This window comes from Melampsora larici-populina (assembly GCF_000204055.1).
Source record: "Melampsora larici-populina 98AG31 unplaced genomic scaffold MELLAscaffold_60, whole genome shotgun sequence".
Taxonomy (NCBI): Eukaryota; Fungi; Basidiomycota; class Pucciniomycetes; order Pucciniales; family Melampsoraceae; genus Melampsora; species Melampsora laricis-populina.
This window is the reverse complement of record NW_006768824.1, coordinates 441,291-459,409: the sequence shown is the minus strand read 5'-3', so window position 1 is coordinate 459,409 and position 18,119 is coordinate 441,291. Positions and strand designations below refer to the sequence as shown.

General features: G+C 38.1%; 7 protein-coding genes across 7 annotated transcripts; 4 read left to right on the top strand and 3 right to left on the bottom strand.

Moving 5' to 3' along the window:
- Positions 1-1,710: 1,710 nt before the first annotated feature.
- MELLADRAFT_93754 (uncharacterized protein) lies at positions 1,711-2,736 on the top strand (the record flags this gene model as incomplete). The annotated part of the gene is made up of 4 exons (XM_007416406.1): positions 1,711-1,777; positions 1,873-2,117; positions 2,207-2,278; positions 2,356-2,736. 4 exons carry the CDS (start codon positions 1,711-1,713, stop codon positions 2,734-2,736), a joined length of 765 nt encoding a protein of 254 aa, XP_007416468.1.
- Positions 2,737-3,153: 417 nt separating this feature from the next.
- On the bottom strand, positions 3,154-4,838 carry MELLADRAFT_75803 (uncharacterized protein; the record flags this gene model as incomplete). Its single annotated transcript, XM_007416394.1, has 5 exons — positions 3,154-3,462; positions 3,552-4,367; positions 4,435-4,517; positions 4,607-4,712; positions 4,803-4,838. 5 exons carry the CDS (start codon positions 4,809-4,811, stop codon positions 3,340-3,342), a joined length of 1,137 nt encoding a protein of 378 aa, XP_007416456.1.
- Positions 4,839-6,108: 1,270 nt separating this feature from the next.
- On the top strand, positions 6,109-6,849 carry MELLADRAFT_93752 (uncharacterized protein; the record flags this gene model as incomplete). Its single annotated transcript, XM_007416407.1, has 2 exons — positions 6,109-6,261; positions 6,334-6,849. 2 exons carry the CDS (start codon positions 6,109-6,111, stop codon positions 6,847-6,849), a joined length of 669 nt encoding a protein of 222 aa, XP_007416469.1.
- Positions 6,850-7,589: 740 nt separating this feature from the next.
- MELLADRAFT_112019 (family 5 glycoside hydrolase) lies at positions 7,590-10,433 on the bottom strand (the record flags this gene model as incomplete). The annotated part of the gene is made up of 14 exons (XM_007416393.1): positions 7,590-7,614; positions 7,702-7,827; positions 7,907-7,977; positions 8,051-8,205; positions 8,287-8,448; positions 8,528-8,607; positions 8,721-8,781; positions 8,859-8,989; positions 9,082-9,152; positions 9,244-9,346; positions 9,532-9,694; positions 9,779-9,845; positions 9,927-10,073; positions 10,155-10,433. The coding sequence occupies 14 exons, from the start codon at positions 10,431-10,433 to the stop codon at positions 7,590-7,592; spliced, it is 1,641 nt and encodes a 546-aa protein (XP_007416455.1).
- A 748-nt stretch (positions 10,434-11,181) lies between these two features.
- MELLADRAFT_75802 (uncharacterized protein) lies at positions 11,182-12,885 on the bottom strand (the record flags this gene model as incomplete). Its single annotated transcript, XM_007416392.1, has 3 exons — positions 11,182-11,344; positions 11,436-11,982; positions 12,052-12,885. 3 exons carry the CDS (start codon positions 12,850-12,852, stop codon positions 11,322-11,324), a joined length of 1,371 nt encoding a protein of 456 aa, XP_007416454.1.
- Positions 12,886-13,261: 376 nt separating this feature from the next.
- Positions 13,262-16,864, top strand: MELLADRAFT_79292 (uncharacterized protein; the record flags this gene model as incomplete). The annotated part of the gene is made up of 11 exons (XM_007416408.1): positions 13,262-13,684; positions 13,749-13,828; positions 13,900-13,933; positions 14,020-14,118; positions 14,203-14,367; positions 14,449-14,987; positions 15,072-15,331; positions 15,433-15,510; positions 15,624-15,850; positions 15,930-16,058; positions 16,145-16,864. 11 exons carry the CDS (start codon positions 13,338-13,340, stop codon positions 16,599-16,601), a joined length of 2,415 nt encoding a protein of 804 aa, XP_007416470.1.
- A 142-nt stretch (positions 16,865-17,006) lies between these two features.
- MELLADRAFT_112016 (uncharacterized protein) lies at positions 17,007-18,109 on the top strand (the record flags this gene model as incomplete). Its single annotated transcript, XM_007416409.1, has 4 exons — positions 17,007-17,086; positions 17,181-17,325; positions 17,432-17,693; positions 17,799-18,109. The coding sequence occupies 4 exons, from the start codon at positions 17,007-17,009 to the stop codon at positions 18,107-18,109; spliced, it is 798 nt and encodes a 265-aa protein (XP_007416471.1).
- Between the last annotated feature and the right edge of the window lie 10 nt (positions 18,110-18,119).

Below are 18,119 nucleotides of genomic sequence, written 5' to 3'. Positions count from 1 at the left end.
TTGGAATTCATGATGAGCAAGTCGAATAGACGTAAGACTTGAGTGTGACTTTTGAGAGTGTAATGGCATTGAGGATCATATCACAAGAATTCAGATTCTTTACATGTACAAGAACCCTATAGCTGCCTTCTTCCGGATGATATGAAATAGCGATTTTTTCATAACAATTTTTCTTGATAATCGAGAGTAGAAAAGTGCCTTTGAGCCATATCCACAAGACATTTGATCTACAAAAATGATGAACTCATTCAATAGTGATATAAGACTTCCCATCTGAGGTGAGTATATGCTCCATTCCAACAGAAAACGAAGTCCAATCCGAATGCGAGGCTTGAGATACAGTGAAAGACGAAGATCCTGCAAAGGTATGTTTTGGTACACTGAAAGTGTAATCACCACTACCCGAACCAACATATTTGTATTCAGGTGCATCACCGTTCCATCTGATGCCTACCTTTCCATCACCTATAGTCACTTCACTGCCATATTTCCAAAGAGTCGTACCACATGAACCAGAGCTTATCAAGGTTGTAAGGAATAAAATGGATCGAAATATGGTACGTCCAATCATCTTATTGATCTGATCACGCGGGTTGAGAAGGTAAATCAGTTTTCTATAGCTAAGAATGACGGGACGATGAATGATTGGGAGAATTTCTCAAAGCTTCAATACTTACGCTTGAGTTCTCAAGTCACAGGGAAACGTGGATCGTGGATCGTGGATTAAGAGATTGAAGATTGAAAATCCAAGTGTTGTTGAGCGTCTGTGAGATAGTATACAAAATAGATCTAGTCAGTTTTAACAAAGGCCCTCAAGAAGCGCCGATATTTCGCACATATTTTACCAAGGAAGCAAGACCCGCGCAAACAATTTTATTTAGATCAGCCCTTTTTGTAGGCGGTAAGATATGCCAGTGGTGAAAAAGAGCAATTGAAGTTGGATGAGAGAGCCAGGCCTCCAAATGGATTTGTAATCACGGAAAGGTAAGGAGCTGGAGCTGGATCCATGCCTACTGATACTTTTCTTTTTATACACCATCCTGATCGCTCAACTCTAGAAAAAGGGGTGACTAACTCGCCGGTACAACGTTCTTCAAATTGCGGGAACGCAAAAACTTGAAATGAAGATCAAGAGTAAGAAACCAATGTTGGATGATGGGTTTGAGACTACCACCGCAATTAGAACACATATGGTTATCATCAATAGCAATTCACCACTATTACTACAACTACACTTTGTGATGTTTATGTTCGAGACAACTTCGAGATGTTTCTTAGGGAACCTCATCGATTAATTTTGATGGTGAGTCATTCACATCAACCTTGATAACATGAATTCTCTTCTTTGTGTCAGATAACCCAGACTCTGGCGTAAGTGTCAGAGGGAATGATGCAGGCTTACTTGGTCACTTGTGTAGTCTAGGCATCGTTATCATCATTTCCAAGTTTACGCATCAACAATCCAAAGTTAAACCATCCGGATGATGTCTTTTTCAGGTAGCTTTTGTTTCAATACATCAGGATATTGTGGAGCGCGGCCATCGATTGTCAGTCGTCCTTGCGTGACCATGCTTCAAGACTAGGAGAGAGGCCGCTAAACTATCCTTCATGATGCAAGGCGATTCTGTGAACTGACACATATTTATGTGTATGTATGGCTGAGCTGTGTATTGGTAACATGTGTAGATCCGCATCGCCATAATTTTCTGGATGAAGTCACTGGTAATCTCGAAAGTCTTCAGTCCACTTGAAGATGTCCATCATCATCACTCTCATAGTAAGTTCTCAACCTTCAATTTCCAGAAAAAACTACATCCTATCAAATCAGCTAATGGTAATTTTTTGTTTATTCGTTCATCCTTTGTCAATTAGCGTCATGGTCAAAGTTGAGTATCCAGCATAGTCACCCTAAAGAAGACCAACGTTTGGACGCTAACTTTACTCACTGGATCATCTTCATAGCCAATGATAATTTGAATCAGATCATTCAAGGTCAAAAAGATACACCTTTAAACGATCATGGAATCTCTCAAGCAAAACTCACTGGAACTTATTTAAAACAAACTTCCATCACATTTGATGAAATCTGGAGTAGCGATTTACAAAGAGCTCACAAGGTAATCGAATCCTACTTGAAAACCTCTCTAGAACTTATTGAAATCGAAAAGAGACCAATTCAATTATCTTGGTTGTACATGGAATTTAGACTGCGACGGTGATTGCTGAATCGCAACCTAAACCGATCAATGTTCAAACCGATGTCAGATTACGGGAGCGTGTAAGTCATCATCATAAGGTTTCCAAGATCAAACGATCTGATTTTATTCTAACAAACTTGGTTTTGTTTTTCTGTAGTTCCTAGGTGATCTACAAGGAAAAAGACGAGACGCAAATGCAGATCAATCAACAGCAGAACCTCCAACAAAAGTTTTGCAACGGTTACTAGAGTTCTGGAATGAATTAACATCACGTTTAGAAAGCACACCTTCAAGAAACCCACGTCGGATCTTGATTGTCTCACATGGTGCAGCACTTCGAACTTTAATTCAATCAGGATTAAAGTTGTCCTACAAATTTGATTCATCTATTCCTGAACGTATCATGTTTGGAAATTGTTCAATCACTGATGTTGAACATTTACCGAGGAAATTGGTCACTAGAGCTGGTCATGTGAAGCATTTGGATCCAGTTGAATCTAAGGAGACTGAAGTAAAGGGTACAGTGGATGATATTTGATCAAAGACTAGTTCCGCGGGATTAGAGTTGGTCTCGAGTTTCCATTTAGAGGCTTCAAAAACATCATTGATAGCTTTTTTGCATCTTCAACTTTGAGGTCGGTACTTTTCCTCTACTCTGATTTCATCAGGAGATCCGAGAAATTTGTCTCCTCTGGGACATTTTTCTATAGCCAGCTTAATCTGCCTGTGGTAGATTGGATGGACGCAGTTTATCGATCAGTAGCTCATTGTCAATTGGAATACATCTTTCTATAGAATTTCAATCGGATTTGTCCAGACTTCATTACTTGTATATTATGTTCATACATCATGTCTATTCTGCATCAGTTTGATCAATTTATCATAGAATTTCTTATCCTGCTTTGAAACTGGATGACTGTTACAATCAATTTTACGTGGAGAAGACACCAGAATAGAATCAACATAAAAATCAGTTTACAGATCATGATCGATTTTCATATAATCATGTGAATTGATCATGGGCTCAGAGTTAACAAATCAATGTTTTAATCAATTTGCAAATCACGAATAATAGGTAAATACTACAAGTTATTAAAGATCTTGCTGATGAGGTACTAAATCCTTAAAATATCCGCACTTCTCACAAGGTTTGCCTGCGTCGACATAAAGCAGCAACGATAGTGATATCGTCCACTTTACCTCCTGTCATATCATGAATCCCATTCCGTCGAGCTTCCGCCTCGAATGGAGTGAGCTTGTCAGTCTAAACATAAAGGTCAAGAAGTCAATTCACAAAGTTGATTAACAAGGATTTTTGGAAAAAAAGATCAATGCGTTGATTGTTGTGCTCACCTTGAAACTAACTTTTCGAGCATAATCACATAAAGTTCTAACTAAATCATTCATCATCTCCACATCATCTTTTCCACGACTCATTAATTTTTGTACAACATCTGAAATTTCTTTTACCCAAAGATTATCAGCCATTCCATCTGTCAAAAGGATCACCAGATCACCATCTTTCAAATCTTGTGTACCTATCGAAGCTTTTTGAGGTTGATCAAGTTGTTTGAAATCTTCTGGATTCCATCCTTGTTCCTTTGGTATCTTAGTAAGTTGAAATGGACAATTAAAATAATGAGTTTGTGATTCGGTTGAAATCAAAATCTTCGTAGCCTTCTCTCTCAGAATCAAAAGTGTAGAATCACCTAAACAAGCCCATTGAGTTGAGGGTTTAAACGGATTAAGTTGTGCTAAGAGTGCAGTTGAAGAACCACCAGTGATAGCTGAATCATTTAAAACGGCTTGATATGCATCGCTGAGTGTACGAAGGGGCGGATGAGAAGGATTTCGCTCAAAGAAATATGAAGAGTAAAACATCAATCCTTGAGCTACTTCTGCTGGATCGATTCCATCTTCTGATTCCCATCCTCCTACTCCATCAGCCACACCTAATGAAAGTAATCTTGAATGATCATCTTTTTCAATCAACCACCAATCGTGACCAGAATGAGTTAAGGTTTTGAATGAAGATGGTGAGTTTTTTGTATTCGAATGATGTGAGATCATACGATCATGCCATTGTTTCTTTTGTTTGGTGACCCATTTTTGATATGCTGGAAGATGTTTAAGTGAAGTTTGAGGTGTATGATGATGATGATGATGATTCTGAAAGCTTGGGATTTTGATGAGTTTGGATCTCCTTTTGATGAAGTCCTAAGAAAGATCAGCTCACAATCGGCTTTCCAGCAAAATAAGATGCTGTAATGAACTCCCAACCTGGTTCGGTTTTGGTTTCAGTTGATGATTGAGTTGAATCTAGAAAAAAAAATGTAAACAGTTTCTTAGATTCTTCAAACAACAAAATATCTCAAATTCTTGAGATCATAAATTGAGATTATGCTCACATAGTGATTTAGGATAAATGGAGTCGAGGTTATTTCTGGGATATTGTGATAAAGTGCTAGGTTTGAATTTGAAAGTCGGATTATAACATCGAATCAATCGAGGTAACTTTTAAATCAAAACATCAAGTCATAATTAGTCAACATTCAAAGCTTTGCAACGTTTTCTGAGTGAATTTGTCAAACAAAATATGCTTACCTTGGCCATTAAAACTTTACTAGGAGTTTCTTTTTGGTATATTTCTTTTAGAACTACGATCAGAATGATTTTCAAATTCGATCGATCATTATCATCGGATCGAGTACTACTGGCCCCGAGATACCCGCTTCCAGAAGAGAATCGGGGCACCCATCATTCATCATCCATTGAGGTGGTTTCTTCACATTTCCTCATGATCGGCTTCAATCCCACATCAGAAAGGTGAAGAAGATGTGAATCATACAGTGTTTCTTATAAATTTTGACCCAGTTTTCTTGCAATATTTGAGCAAATTAGCGGTACATTTGGGGCATAAAGTCGTGAAAATGACTGTAACAAAAATTAGACGAAGGACAAGTTCAATATGTCAGTCTCTTTGGGTATCTGGCCAAGCTTATCCGTCTCTCTATCAGATCGATTCGTGGAAATGTGGATACATAGTCTCACGAAAGAAAGCAAAAAGTTTGGTATAGTCTTAGAGCACGGCAGTTTCAGCTACGTGCCTATCTTTTTGCACTTGCATCCAGGCAGAACGTTGTTCATTACGTGCACCGTAGATAGTCCTAGGAAAATATCCAGGATTTTGAATCCGCTCAAGATCGTTTTGCGTGTCTTGTTTGATATAAGGCTCTTAATTTTTTGTGATTTTTGTGAAGCATTTTGACTTCCTCCGAGTACGGTAAATTGTGGTCCGCCAACCGCGCGACGTGGAATCATCAAGAGGTAAGAGTTATATCATAAATTCCACAAAGCTTGTACCTTTCCAAGTTAGAGGCCTATATAATCTCTGAGCTCAGCGGATCGGTCTGTCGGTGATGTCCTTCACATAAGTCGATTATGAATCGCCACGGTCACAAGAATTGGCGGTAAAGGACCAGGTGAGCAACTTGAATTCCCGGAAGCTTCATTTCTTACCGGCTCAGGAACAGTCGCTGCGAACATAGGTTCAGAGGTAGAAGTATTCAAACAAAGGTCAATTTCTTTGAACAAGACATCAAGAGATGGCGCGTTTAAAGGGCATAATTCATTAGTTCACGGCATAGATGTAGTGGTCATGGGGTGCCTGAAGGGAGAACGATGCACTGGTAATGAGTCTGAATTCTCTGGCTGGTGAACTACTTAAGCAACCCATTTCCTCTTCGGTTCCCCCAGATCGTTCCACCAAAAATCTTCAATCTCTCTTGCACCTCACGCAACATATCCTTCTTCCTTATATCCTCCTTTGACAAACACCTTTCTATCGATTTATTCCCATTTCTTGCGGAATCGACTTTGAATTTACAAAAAAAACACATACATCTATACAATGTCAAACGGAATGTTTAATTCAAACCCATCCGTGACCTATATCATCGACCCACGATACCGACCCATGCAGGAAGTTGTCCGCACCACACCTACTGCTAATTACCAGGTTGCTGGCGCTTACCAGGCTGGAGCGCAAGTAAACCCACAGCAGGTGAGTCATCGGTCTATCTTCGAACTCGTACAAACCATTCAATTTCAAAGCTCAAATTGACTGTCTCTGAAGGTTTACTGCACACAGAACTCCTCCAATCTGCGTCCTCTGCAGCAGATCCAGAACTACCCTTCGAACCACGCCCAAATCCGCGCCCATCATCTGGCTCCGGACCACATTCAGAAGCGCGTGAAGCTGAGCCACCCTGAGGAGACCCCCGCCAAGATCTGCAAAGAGAGCTCTCCCCAGATCGTCCTCCAGAAACGGGCCCAGAGGCCAATCCGGGGGGTCAAATTCGACCTTGGCCCAAGCCGCCCAAGCCATCCGAAGCACCTTCCCCGGGCCCCATGCCCAGCGAAGCGCCTTCGCTCATGCCTCGCAAAGCACCTTCGCCAGCCCCCCGTGACGGATCAAGCTGATCAGGAACCCGATCCTTCGACAACTTGGAAACAATCTTTGAAACACCTTGTCGATGATGTCGTCTTTGATGGAGAAGATGGTTATTCCCCGGAATTCCATATGAAGGTTCTGGCTGCGACTTCGTTTATTGATGAATTGTTAAGTCCTCCTTCTGGATCTACTAATTGAGGTGATCGGATTGGTGAGTCATTTTTACTTGAGTGAATGATCTTAGTTCCACAGAGCTCACTTACTGAACAAGTTGACTCAGTCTCTGCATTGTTCTTTATAGGTACGGTGCGTTGTTGAGGTATAGTCTCATTGGATACCCAAAGTGTTCTTGTAGTCTTAGGAATCCAGTAGTGTTGTTTTACTATCTTGAATATCATTTGTGTTTTATCTTTTACCTAGTGGTCTCATTGTTCGAGTTGTTTTTCAATTTTTTATTTAGTTTTTTTTTATCTCAAAGTCTGGTTAATTCATCTAAACCGGGAAACGAGGAATTTAGTTTGTAGCATGGCTTGTTTCGTTTATTATCTTGTCAATTTGTCAACGTCGTTTTCTTGTATCAGTATCTATGCATTTTCATGAGGCTCTATGTAGGCCTCGTTAAAACTTGCTTAATCACAGAATCACTCATGATTAATCAAACGTGCCTCTTGAATAAACAAGTTCATATCAGATATTTCCCAAAGATGCATTTCCAGAATTTGTTGGTCATCCCCATGGCACTTCAAAATCATGAAACCGAGATTGGACCATCGGAGGGCTTCTTGGGATTTAAGACGGTCAACGCGCAGAGCTTGTACCTATATCTCGCAATGCAATCAAATCTGCACAAAATTACGGAGTAGCTACCTCCAGTTTTACAAGCAATCAAAAATTCATGAGGTCAACCTTAAAAATTGAATGTCACAGTATCTTTGCTTTCAAAACTTTAAGCCCAACAAATTACTAAAGAACCAAAAAGAAAAGAATGTATCATGATAAGATCAATATGGTTTTTCTGTTCGATTAGCTTTAAAAGTTTCCTAAACTTACGAAAATGGTCCACGATCATCATCAGTTGAAACAGCTCTCATCTTGATATAAACCAATTCCCCGTATCCACCAACTTGATCATAGATACTTTGGCACGAGTACTTTAATCTTCCTTCTTTCATGTTACTTTTCAATTAAAGTTTTGTACAATCAAAATAAAACCAACCACCAAAACAAAATGTCATTAGCCCTTATATTTGCTCACTTTACACCCAAGTAAAAATACTCAACTCGGTTAATCCAATCTGATAACAAGACCAAGCCTGCTCTCCGGCACTTCGGGTCTGAAAATTAAGACAATTCAACTTTCTTTTTCTTTGCTCATAAACCAAGAATTTAAAATACTCACACGACCCCATATTTCATAAGTATCAGCCCAAGCTGATCCTCTCCAAGTAAATCTCTTACCTCCATCAACAAAGAAAAGATAAGGAGCCGACAGATTAGGAGTGATAATCATATCACTCGTCAAATCAAACGCAGCTTTCCTAATTACGCTGATCACTATCAATAAAACACAAAAGTTGATACAAGTTAATTTATTAGCTTTGAACTTTGACTGATTTTCAAACTCAAAGCATTTACCATCTTTTTCTCGGTAATCCCATTCAGGTTCGCTACCAAATTCATCGATGTAGGGCAACCAACCTGGAGCATGATAAGACCATATTCCTTTACCTTCACCATGGGTTTTGAAGCCACCTTTGGATGAATGTGCTCTTAAAGACCAAATCAAGGTGCCAGATACTACAGAGAGCTCACGGTGATGTTTGAGTCAACATTCTCGAGAAAAGTTCAGTTTATTGTCTTGTTCTCTTAGACTTACCCCCATAAGTGGCACATTTATTCAAGAACTTTTCGACTTCTGATGCATTTGCAAAAAAACCATACTCTCCACACATAAAGCTAAGAAACAAAAAAAAATAAAAAAACGATTCTTAGCATCATCAAATTCAATCAATCAAACAGAAGCACAGAGTTGTGGTAGAAGAGAGAAACTTGAAGATTGAACTACAAACACTTTTCCATTTTTTCTTGCTATTTCAACATCATATTGGAGTCTATCTGTTTCACCATAACCTATTGGAATAAATCAAAAAGCAAGCTTTTATTTATAAGTTAAAGTGACAAGAGAAAAATCAAGAAAAAAGACGGACCATAATAATGCCAACTGATAATATCGACTAAATTGCTCTGTAAGACTTCTCGCTCATGACTAGCTTCTACCGAATCACATCTAGCGAAAGAGCCATCCATAATCAAAGTCTTGGGTGCTAGACGTTTGATACTAATTCAAAATCTCAAACCAAAAGAGGTTTTTTAAATCAATATAAAAAAAACTCAAAAGAGGAAAAGGAGAGAAGATGAGGAAAGATTAACTGGGCTGCTATTTCTAGTGTCCAGGCTGCTGGAGCCGGTTTATATCCTCCAGAATTCATTTCATTTCCTGTCTTTGTTCCATACCCAGAAATTAAAGTATTTCAAACATGAATCAATTTAACTCTTCTTGAATGGAGGCCTGAGGATGTGTTTGATTCTTACCTCGAATGCCAAGATTGTGGGATCATCCCCAATTCGAATTCCGGTGTAAGTATTCACTCTCTTTCGATCGATTGATACAAGAAAACAATGAGGATCTCTGGTACTATGGAAAATATTTCAGGGTTTTTAAATTTAAAAGGACTTACATTCAAAAAATATGATATAATCTTTTTCATCCTGATAGATTCAAACCAAACAAAATCCCCCATAAAGGATCCTCATCAGTGTTCCTACTAAAACGAGAGCTTAAGAAAGATGTGATAAGAAAAGTGAATTTATCAAACAAACGAGTCTATCGATTCTGGATCAGACCACCAATCTATCATTTTAGCTTCTTGCCAAGTTTTCAAAGATCTTCTAAGTCTGATCAAATCAGTAAAGTTTCCAACCCAATTGGTTTCTTCTGATCCAAAGTCTTGATTAATAATTGGAATAATCAACCTAACATTATCTACAAGAATTTCCAAAAAAAAATCGATTCAATGATTATAAGAAAAGCTTGATGATCTAGTTTAGCTGTGATCCACAAACTTACTACGTGAAGCTAAAGCTATAGTTTGATCAATGGATTTAAACATTTCATCGTCATACAAAAAGTCTGCCTATGATTCAAACAAAAGATGGAGGATGTCAAGACCAAGAATCATGTATGAAAAGTTTAATTTCGTATAAAGATGATTGACCTTTATGGGATCCCAACCATTGATATGACCACGAGTGACATTCTTAGAAGTGATCTTGAGAGTATAAGTTCTAGTCACTGGGATTTTCCCAAATCCTGAGATCGTACGCAACGTATCCTCTTTCTCGAAGCCGTCATTATCGAACAACTACCAAAAGAAATACCAATAGTCATTCATCGATTAATAAAGGCTTTCCAAATATATTCAATGATCAAAAACCATACTCACATCTGGAGCACAAAGACTAGCAAATCTAACGATCTCACCAGTTCCTTCAACTTCAAGTAACCCAGTCGTAGAATTCCTGACAATGAATTTACCACGATTATCTTGTGAAGGAATAGCAGTGGTAGAAGATTTCAAAACTTTTTGTGGATTGAGTTTGATTGAATCGAGTTGATTGATCAATTTGATTTCTTTTAAAGCTTTTGATTTTTGATTTTCTTCTGTTTCGATTTCTTTTCCATTCCATCTTTTCCCATTTTCCAAGTTAGAATGATTATTCATCGATCTTTATAAACTAGATTTTCTTCAAACAAAAATCGATATCAGAAGCCTCTGAAAGGGTCTTATGAGTCTGATTTTATGATACGGTCTTTAGAGTGGAATCTTTTCGATGTGTGGGATTTCAATGACATTTCGTATCCAAGAAAGCAAGCTTTATATCTATTAAGAAAGTCCTTCAGCTCATCGTTTGCCCCCATCAACGGTCAGAGCTCCTTTAAGTACCCCAAAAACCAAGCGAAACGGTTTGGAAATCAGCTTATAAATCGTTCAAAACCTCCAAAAACCGTTTACAAGTCAGCCAAAACAGGATTGTTAGTTTGACTTTGTTTCGAATTTCCATCATCCCAATTTTCCCACTCAGTTCTCACAAGAGAAAGATGCTCATTCCATATTTCTTCAACACCGAGTATGATGTCCAATTGGGGTACGCATAATATAACGAGTTCAACCGCGAATGGCTCTTGCTTATTCACCGACCCGCAACTAGTCTTCCCTCCTGAGATGGCTTACTGGCTTACTTGAAAATTAAGCCTTTTGCCTCAACCCGACTATTTGCATGTATGTCTTGGCTAGGTCAATCTCACTGTTCTGAAGTTCTGACAATGCAGGGTACATCACTCAACGTTCCAGAAGGCTTGAGAGAGAGATAGGGCAAACGTAGCTGACTAACTGCTGGGCAAACTATTTACTCATGTGGAATCTGGATGTGCTCAACCACTGCGCGGGCACCGATGGTTTCTCTCATACGCTCGATCTGACTATGTATTTCAGAATTGCATGCGAGATCGAAGAGCTGGACTTCAAGGTTACATAGAAGACTGCTAACTCAAAAATGATAATAAATGTAGTTGCCAAGTATTGTCTGTTTCCTCCATCGTTGCATTCCTCTCATTGTAAGAGTGGATCTCGGTCTGTCAAGAAGAAAGATAAAGCACGGAGAGATGTTAGAGTCTTATTTTTCTTCTTGTAAAAAAAGGGTAAATAAAAGTGATTCAAACTGACAATGTTTTTGATTGTTACCACTCGTACAACCAACCCGAGTCTTGAAATGTTCACGACGTTGAGCGTCTCTAAACTCTCGGATATGACGACCAGCTTCACGTGCTTCACCGGGATTACGAGCCTTGATAAGTTGACGATCATTATTGGCACCTCCACCATTAGCAGGAATAAGCGAAAGTCTAGCTAATCTAGTGATCATCTTCATATTATTGCTAACTTTCTGATTAGATTGACTTCCACCTATAGCATAAGGTAATAAGTTTTGTTTATAAATGTTTCGAAGGGTACGATGACCTAGACGGGTACCGTTAGGTAAGACGATCTCAAATGGTGAATCACCAAAGTTGGTGGTCGGAGGTAATTCATCATCGCTGGTAGAATCAATTTGCATGTCGACTTGGTCTCCATTCTCACTTGATGATGACATATCTTCCCATTCACCATCAGTTGCTTTCTTCTTTGAATCTTCATGGGTAGATCGATAATCGTAGAAATCAGAGTATTCTAATCGATCTTCTTGATTATCCCAAGCCATTTTACAATGGTTCTATGTCGATTCGAAAAGATGATCAGTTTTTGTAAAGAAAACAGATGATTGAAAGGAAACATTATTCACCTTATCACACATGTGTTTACGTACACGTTCGAGTCCAAGTCTAGCCAATTCTTCTTGACGATCACTCGATTGATCTTCACCACTCAACGTTCCACCAAATCCAGCAGTACAATACAAACAAACATTCCAAACACTGATCCTTTCAGCAATCGCATCAAAGAGACCGGATCGATTAGTCAAGAACTGAGTTTCGGGAATAAAGAAACCGTGTTCTTTGAGCATATGATCAAGGTTAAGTTCAATGCTATCGAAACTTGTTCGACGTGCACAGAAAAGACATTCGGTTTGAGGAATCCTAGGTGCTCGATTTAATCTAGTCGCAATTAAACTTTCAATGTTAGAGTCTTGGTTTTGATCATGACTTTCTGGCTCTTGACTTGACGAAGTATTCGGTAAAGGTTCAGTTTGCATTGGTTTAGGTTCATTGGTCGTAGGTTTGATGTTTTGAGTTTTGGTGTTGGCTACTAAAGTCTTGTGTTTTTTGCTAACGAGATGACTTGATTGAGCACCAAGAGTGGCAAAAGACTTATTACAAGGTTCACAACGAAGTGAATCATGATTAGAGTTATCGGTTGGTTTGATTGGATTTGATGTAGCAGATGATGGTTGAATATTAAGTAATTTCGAATCAAAGCTCGTCGAGTCAAGTGGATCTAATCCCACAATTCTTCTTTTAGCATTGTAACGATGTAAGTCAGTTGTATAATGAGTTCGTTGAGCATTAGGAGTGGTGAAAGCTAAAGAACAAGCTAAACAGGTGTAAGGATGAGTGGTAGCAGTGGTAGCTTGAGTTGGTTCCATGTTGATGATGGCTGTGGTGTAGTGTGAGTGGTTCGTCAGTTTGAGTGAAACCAAAAAGTGAAAAATTGTTTTGATCTTGAAAACTTGACCAGTCTCGATATAAGCATTCAATCCTTATATCGAGCTCATCAATCCTGGTCTCCCCGTTGCTCCCAGGCCGGGAACGGGGCGGGAATCAGGCCGGTTTGAATTTCAAGACGAGGACCGCCTGCAGGCCCCAGATAGGCGGTACAGCGGATCAATTTCTGACAGACCCAGGCCGCCACACTGCAGGCACTCAATATGTAGCCAGCACAGGGATCCCGCTGCGTCTGGTCTGCTTGACTGCTGTGTAAGTGACAGTTTATTATATGAGTTGATGCTGGTGTACCAAACAGCAGTAAGATGAAGAGAATGATACAAGTTTGAAGAGAAATCAGATGTGCGATATAGTTTGAATAATTGATAATAACTTGAATGGTTCAAAGAAAGAGAATTTGAATCTGATGAAGGAAGGAAGCATTTACAACAAAAAACTCAGCAATTGTTTATCGAATAGCATCATCATGAACTTGGAAATCAATCAAAACATCTTACCATCCACATCAACATCAACATCGACACCCGATTTATTAACCACCCATCAGATTAATAATACCTTATCAAATCCACCATTAAAACAATCCAATGAACTTCATCAAAAACATCATAAATCATCAAAACTTAAACTTAATACAAAATTAAATCATTCATCAATCAAATCAAACCCACATCACCACAAAGTACCATCAAATCAACTTAACAAACGTGTCAAAGTAGGAGCAAGAGCAAGCATCGCATGTGAAACTTGTCGGTTAGTCATTGGCTTGAAGATTTCTATAGCTGGTTAGCTTTTACTGATTGGTTTGAAATTATAGTCGACGTAAAGTCAGATGCTCTGGTCAATATCCGATTTGTAGTTTTTGTGCATCTCGTAGTTTGAAGTGTGATTATGATGGTAAGTGATCATGAGTTCTGATTTCCTTGATATATGCTGATCTTGGGTTCGATTTAAATTTCGGTTTCCAGGTCATCCCGATTTGATTAAACCAACACCAAACTCGTTAGTTATCATCTCAGATCATTGCATTGACCGTCATCTTCATCTATCTATTTACAAAACTGATGATCTTGTTGGTTAACTTTTAGGCCATCTAATTCTTTTACACCTACCAACTCAACTTGTCTTTCTACTCCATCTACAAGTTCGACTTTGAATTCTTCAATTTCAAATCTCAATCCTCTAGAGTCAGTCTCACTAATTTGATTCTCCTTTTGAACCAGTGAATCGATCATGACTGATACATACCAATTTGATTTCCTGATCAACAGTTTACCAGATCCAGAGATCCAACGACTAGCTGTCAATGCCTTTTTCACTCATTTCTCAGATGAAAGCCTCTTTACCTTTATCCATCGACCAACCCTGATTCGGCAACTGGACACTAAGACAGTTGATCATGAGATCTTACTTTGTATCCTCACTCTAGCCGGAAGGTATGTCATGAACCGAACCTGGCGATCTTTTCGAGCCGCTTTTCTTAGCTGATCTCCTCTACTACTTCGATCGTTTCAAAGGTTTTGTGATCCGTTAAAAGCTTTACATGCTCATGATTTCCAACAAACCTGTCATTTTTATTCTACTCAACTCTTGAATTCGATCCGTTCTAATCCTGATGTGATTTCATTATCAAGAGTTCAAGTACTTCTAATGCTTGGTTTACATCATTGTACACAGTATCAGGAACAAACCGGTTGGATGCATATCGGTACAGCTGTCAGAATGGCTCAATTGTTAAACTTGGCCCATTTGGATGATGAAGAACCCTTGATCTCGACACCTCTTACTCCCCGATCAAGGATCACTACTCAACAAAGAACTCAACATGAACAAACCCTAATCGATCTTGATATCAAACGTCGAACGTTTTGGGCTTGTGTCTTACTTGAAAGATTGTTTGGCGATGGGAAAGATAGACCAGCGGTGATTAGTTTGAGAGATGGTGATCTGACCACTCGATTTCCTTGTCCTGATAATGAATTTATTATTGGAAAACAAGTGTCGACTGCTAGATTCAGTACCAAACCTTTACCAGTTTGGGCACCTAATTCTCATCGTTAGCTTATTCTTTTTTTTGATGATCTGTTCAAATACTGATTCAAACTTCTTGTTTTTTTTTTCTTTCGAAAATCTGTCTTAGGATCTGGAATCGAAAATGAAGAAGCAGATCTCTTTGGTCAAACTATGAGAATAGCTGAATTATGGAATCAAGTGATTGGTTATGTTGGAAAAGGTGGTAGACATCATGATAGAAGATGTCCTTGGTTACTTGATTCAAGTTTTGGAAGACTTGATGAACAATTATCAGAATGGGATCTTAATTTGCCAAGTCATTTACGTTACTCTGAGTCTAATTTGGTGGCACATTGTATGATTGGACAAGGAAAGGCTTATGGATTGGTGAGGATGCACATTCTATGACCGTTTTGGAAACCTGCTTTCTATTTACTATGAACTTGGAATTGACGGTTTTTGATTTGGATCAAACGTTTTTCTGATAGATGCACTTATTGTACTTTACCTCCTTATTGTACCTACACCGCGACTACCTACCTTTCTTGCCTCCTTTGGACTACAATGTGAGTACTTTATGAAACGGATCCTGAAGCGTCACGTCTTTTTTGCTCTCTATCTCTCTTACCTTACCAAATAGATCACCAACCTCTTTCTTCGCTTTTTTCTACTTCATTAGCCACGCAACGGACCGATTGACGGTGAAAGCTTATGGCATCCTAATCAGAGTGGAGTCGAAATCGTTCCACCTAATCCAGATTGGTGGAAAACATCAGCAGATACATGTTTTAGATCAGCGAATGCGGTGACGGATATGTTGATTAATCTTAGTCACCATGCATCTCGACTTACTAATCCTTTTGCTGGTTATGCGATCTTGACTGCTGGAACGATGCATATACATCTGTAAGAGATGAGAAGAGATTTTTGATCAAGCGCAATGGTCTTCTGACTAATCTTTCGACCTGTTTTCTTTTTTCGTCAGATGGTTTTGGCCTTTGCATGCACCTTATGTGAAGAATGTGGGAGAGTATCTCGCGTCTGATACAAAGATTTTGAATGAACTGAAACAGACCTGGTCGATCTCGCAGCAATGGTGTCAAGCTTTGAACACGTGAGTATTTCAAAAAAAATCGACAAGGAGTTCAATATCTTCAAGCTGATGTGTTGTTTTGAATGCTCTCCTCCAATACGCGATAGACATTACGCGTTGAATAGTTTTATTCACGATAAAGATAGTGCAACAGTGATGGCACCACCCCTTCATTTAGTCAGAGCAGGATTAATGAAAATTATTAATATCAATGCGCATGGATCGAGCGATCAATCCACCAAATCACCCACAGGAATCTTAGAATTGATTAAAAAGACACATGATATCTTTTCAGAACCATGGCCCGAACCTAGTACGTTACCGATCCCAAGTGAATCTATTAATCATAAACAATCACAAGCAGAAGCCAGTGAATTGTTTAAGGTTAGAGATCGATATGAAGGTGATATCCGATCACATTTTGTACATGATCAAGAAAGAGATGGTGAGAATGTAAGATTGGCAGATCTGAGTCAATTAAATGATTGGAATGTGATTAATCTTTTGAGTGGTTGGAATGTTGGGATTGGAAATCATTCGACTGGATTAGATTGGGTAGATTGAATGGTTTGGTTTTGGAATGGGTTTTTTTGGGTTTGATGATCTACTCATCAGTGGGTTTTGTTTAGTTTTGTTCTTTTTCTTGTTTGACCGGAGGTTTTTGTTTGTAATTTGTGATAGCATTTGATTATAAGGCAATGTAGGGGGTTTGTTTTGCATGATTTATGATGAGGTTACTCAGTTGTATTTGTATTCATGTTCGAGAAGCTGGTTTTTTGCTACCTACAACTGTTTAGTTTGATAGAAACCAATCCATACAAGTTTCTACATCGAAAGCTTGTAAAAGTGTATGTATGTGTTTTGAAGGGTATTCATTGAGAGAATGTCGATTTAAAACCATACTGTGGGTTAAAGTTTTTGAAATTTTGACAAAATGCTATCCTTCAACCAAACTTTAACCCAATCAAAATGACTCAAGATTCATCATCATCATCAGAAAGTTCATCAAATCGATCAACTTCACCTTTACCATTACCAAAACCAACCAGGTAAGAAATTAAATCTGGAAAATCAATCAAATATAATAAACTGATTTTGATTTTGATTTTGAAAAATGAAAATTTTGACAACAAAAACAAAAAGAAGGACAAATCATCAAAGTTCATATAGAGCACCATTAGGATACAAAGTTTTGAATGAGATTCAAGAATTTAAAGTCTCTAGTTTAGATTTATCTAAAGTTAAAAATGATCAAAATGATTTATGGATCATTAGATTACCAGCTGGTGTAAGTCATGGTATTTCTTTCAAAAAACAACTTAAATTTCTCTTGATTCTAAAGACTTCAATGGGCATTGATTAATTTGATTGATTTCTTTGATTGATGGATTTAGGTACGAACAAAACATCTTGAAAATTTAAAATTAGATTTAAAATCGATCCAACAAAAAAGCAGTACAAATAAATCGAAAGATCCGATCAAACTTCAAGACGTTTTATTAGGTAATCTAACATATGAAGTTTTCATTCAAGATCTTTCAATGGAAGATTTCCAAAAGTTTAAAAATTCAAAACTTGAACCTGAAAGTCAAGAAGTTAGTAGACTTTCAATCTTGATTCCAAACCATCAATCCAATCAATCTCAACTTTATCAATGTAAGTTTAAAGATTCTTTGAAATCATGAATGAATCCATCCATAACCTTTTTTTGTTGGTGTGTTTGATGATTTTTTTGGAAATTCGAACCTATGGTCAAAACAGCCACCAAACCGATTTCCAAAGTTCTTTTCTTTCGAAGAAAACTCGAAACCGAACCGACGAACAACACAAATAACCCAAAGGAGACAACAAACCCATTGAATTATAAACGAATCCAACCTATTCAACTTGAAACTCGTTTAATACCTTATGGAGCTCAAACTGATGGAGTAAGTTATGAATATCCATTAAGATCAGAAGAAGATTCAAAACTTAGAGAAGCCAAGTTGGATTCTAAACGAAAGATGAATGACAAATCATTAAATTTAAAATCAAATCAGTCTCAAAAGAAAAAAATTAAAATTGAAAAATAATTGAAATTCT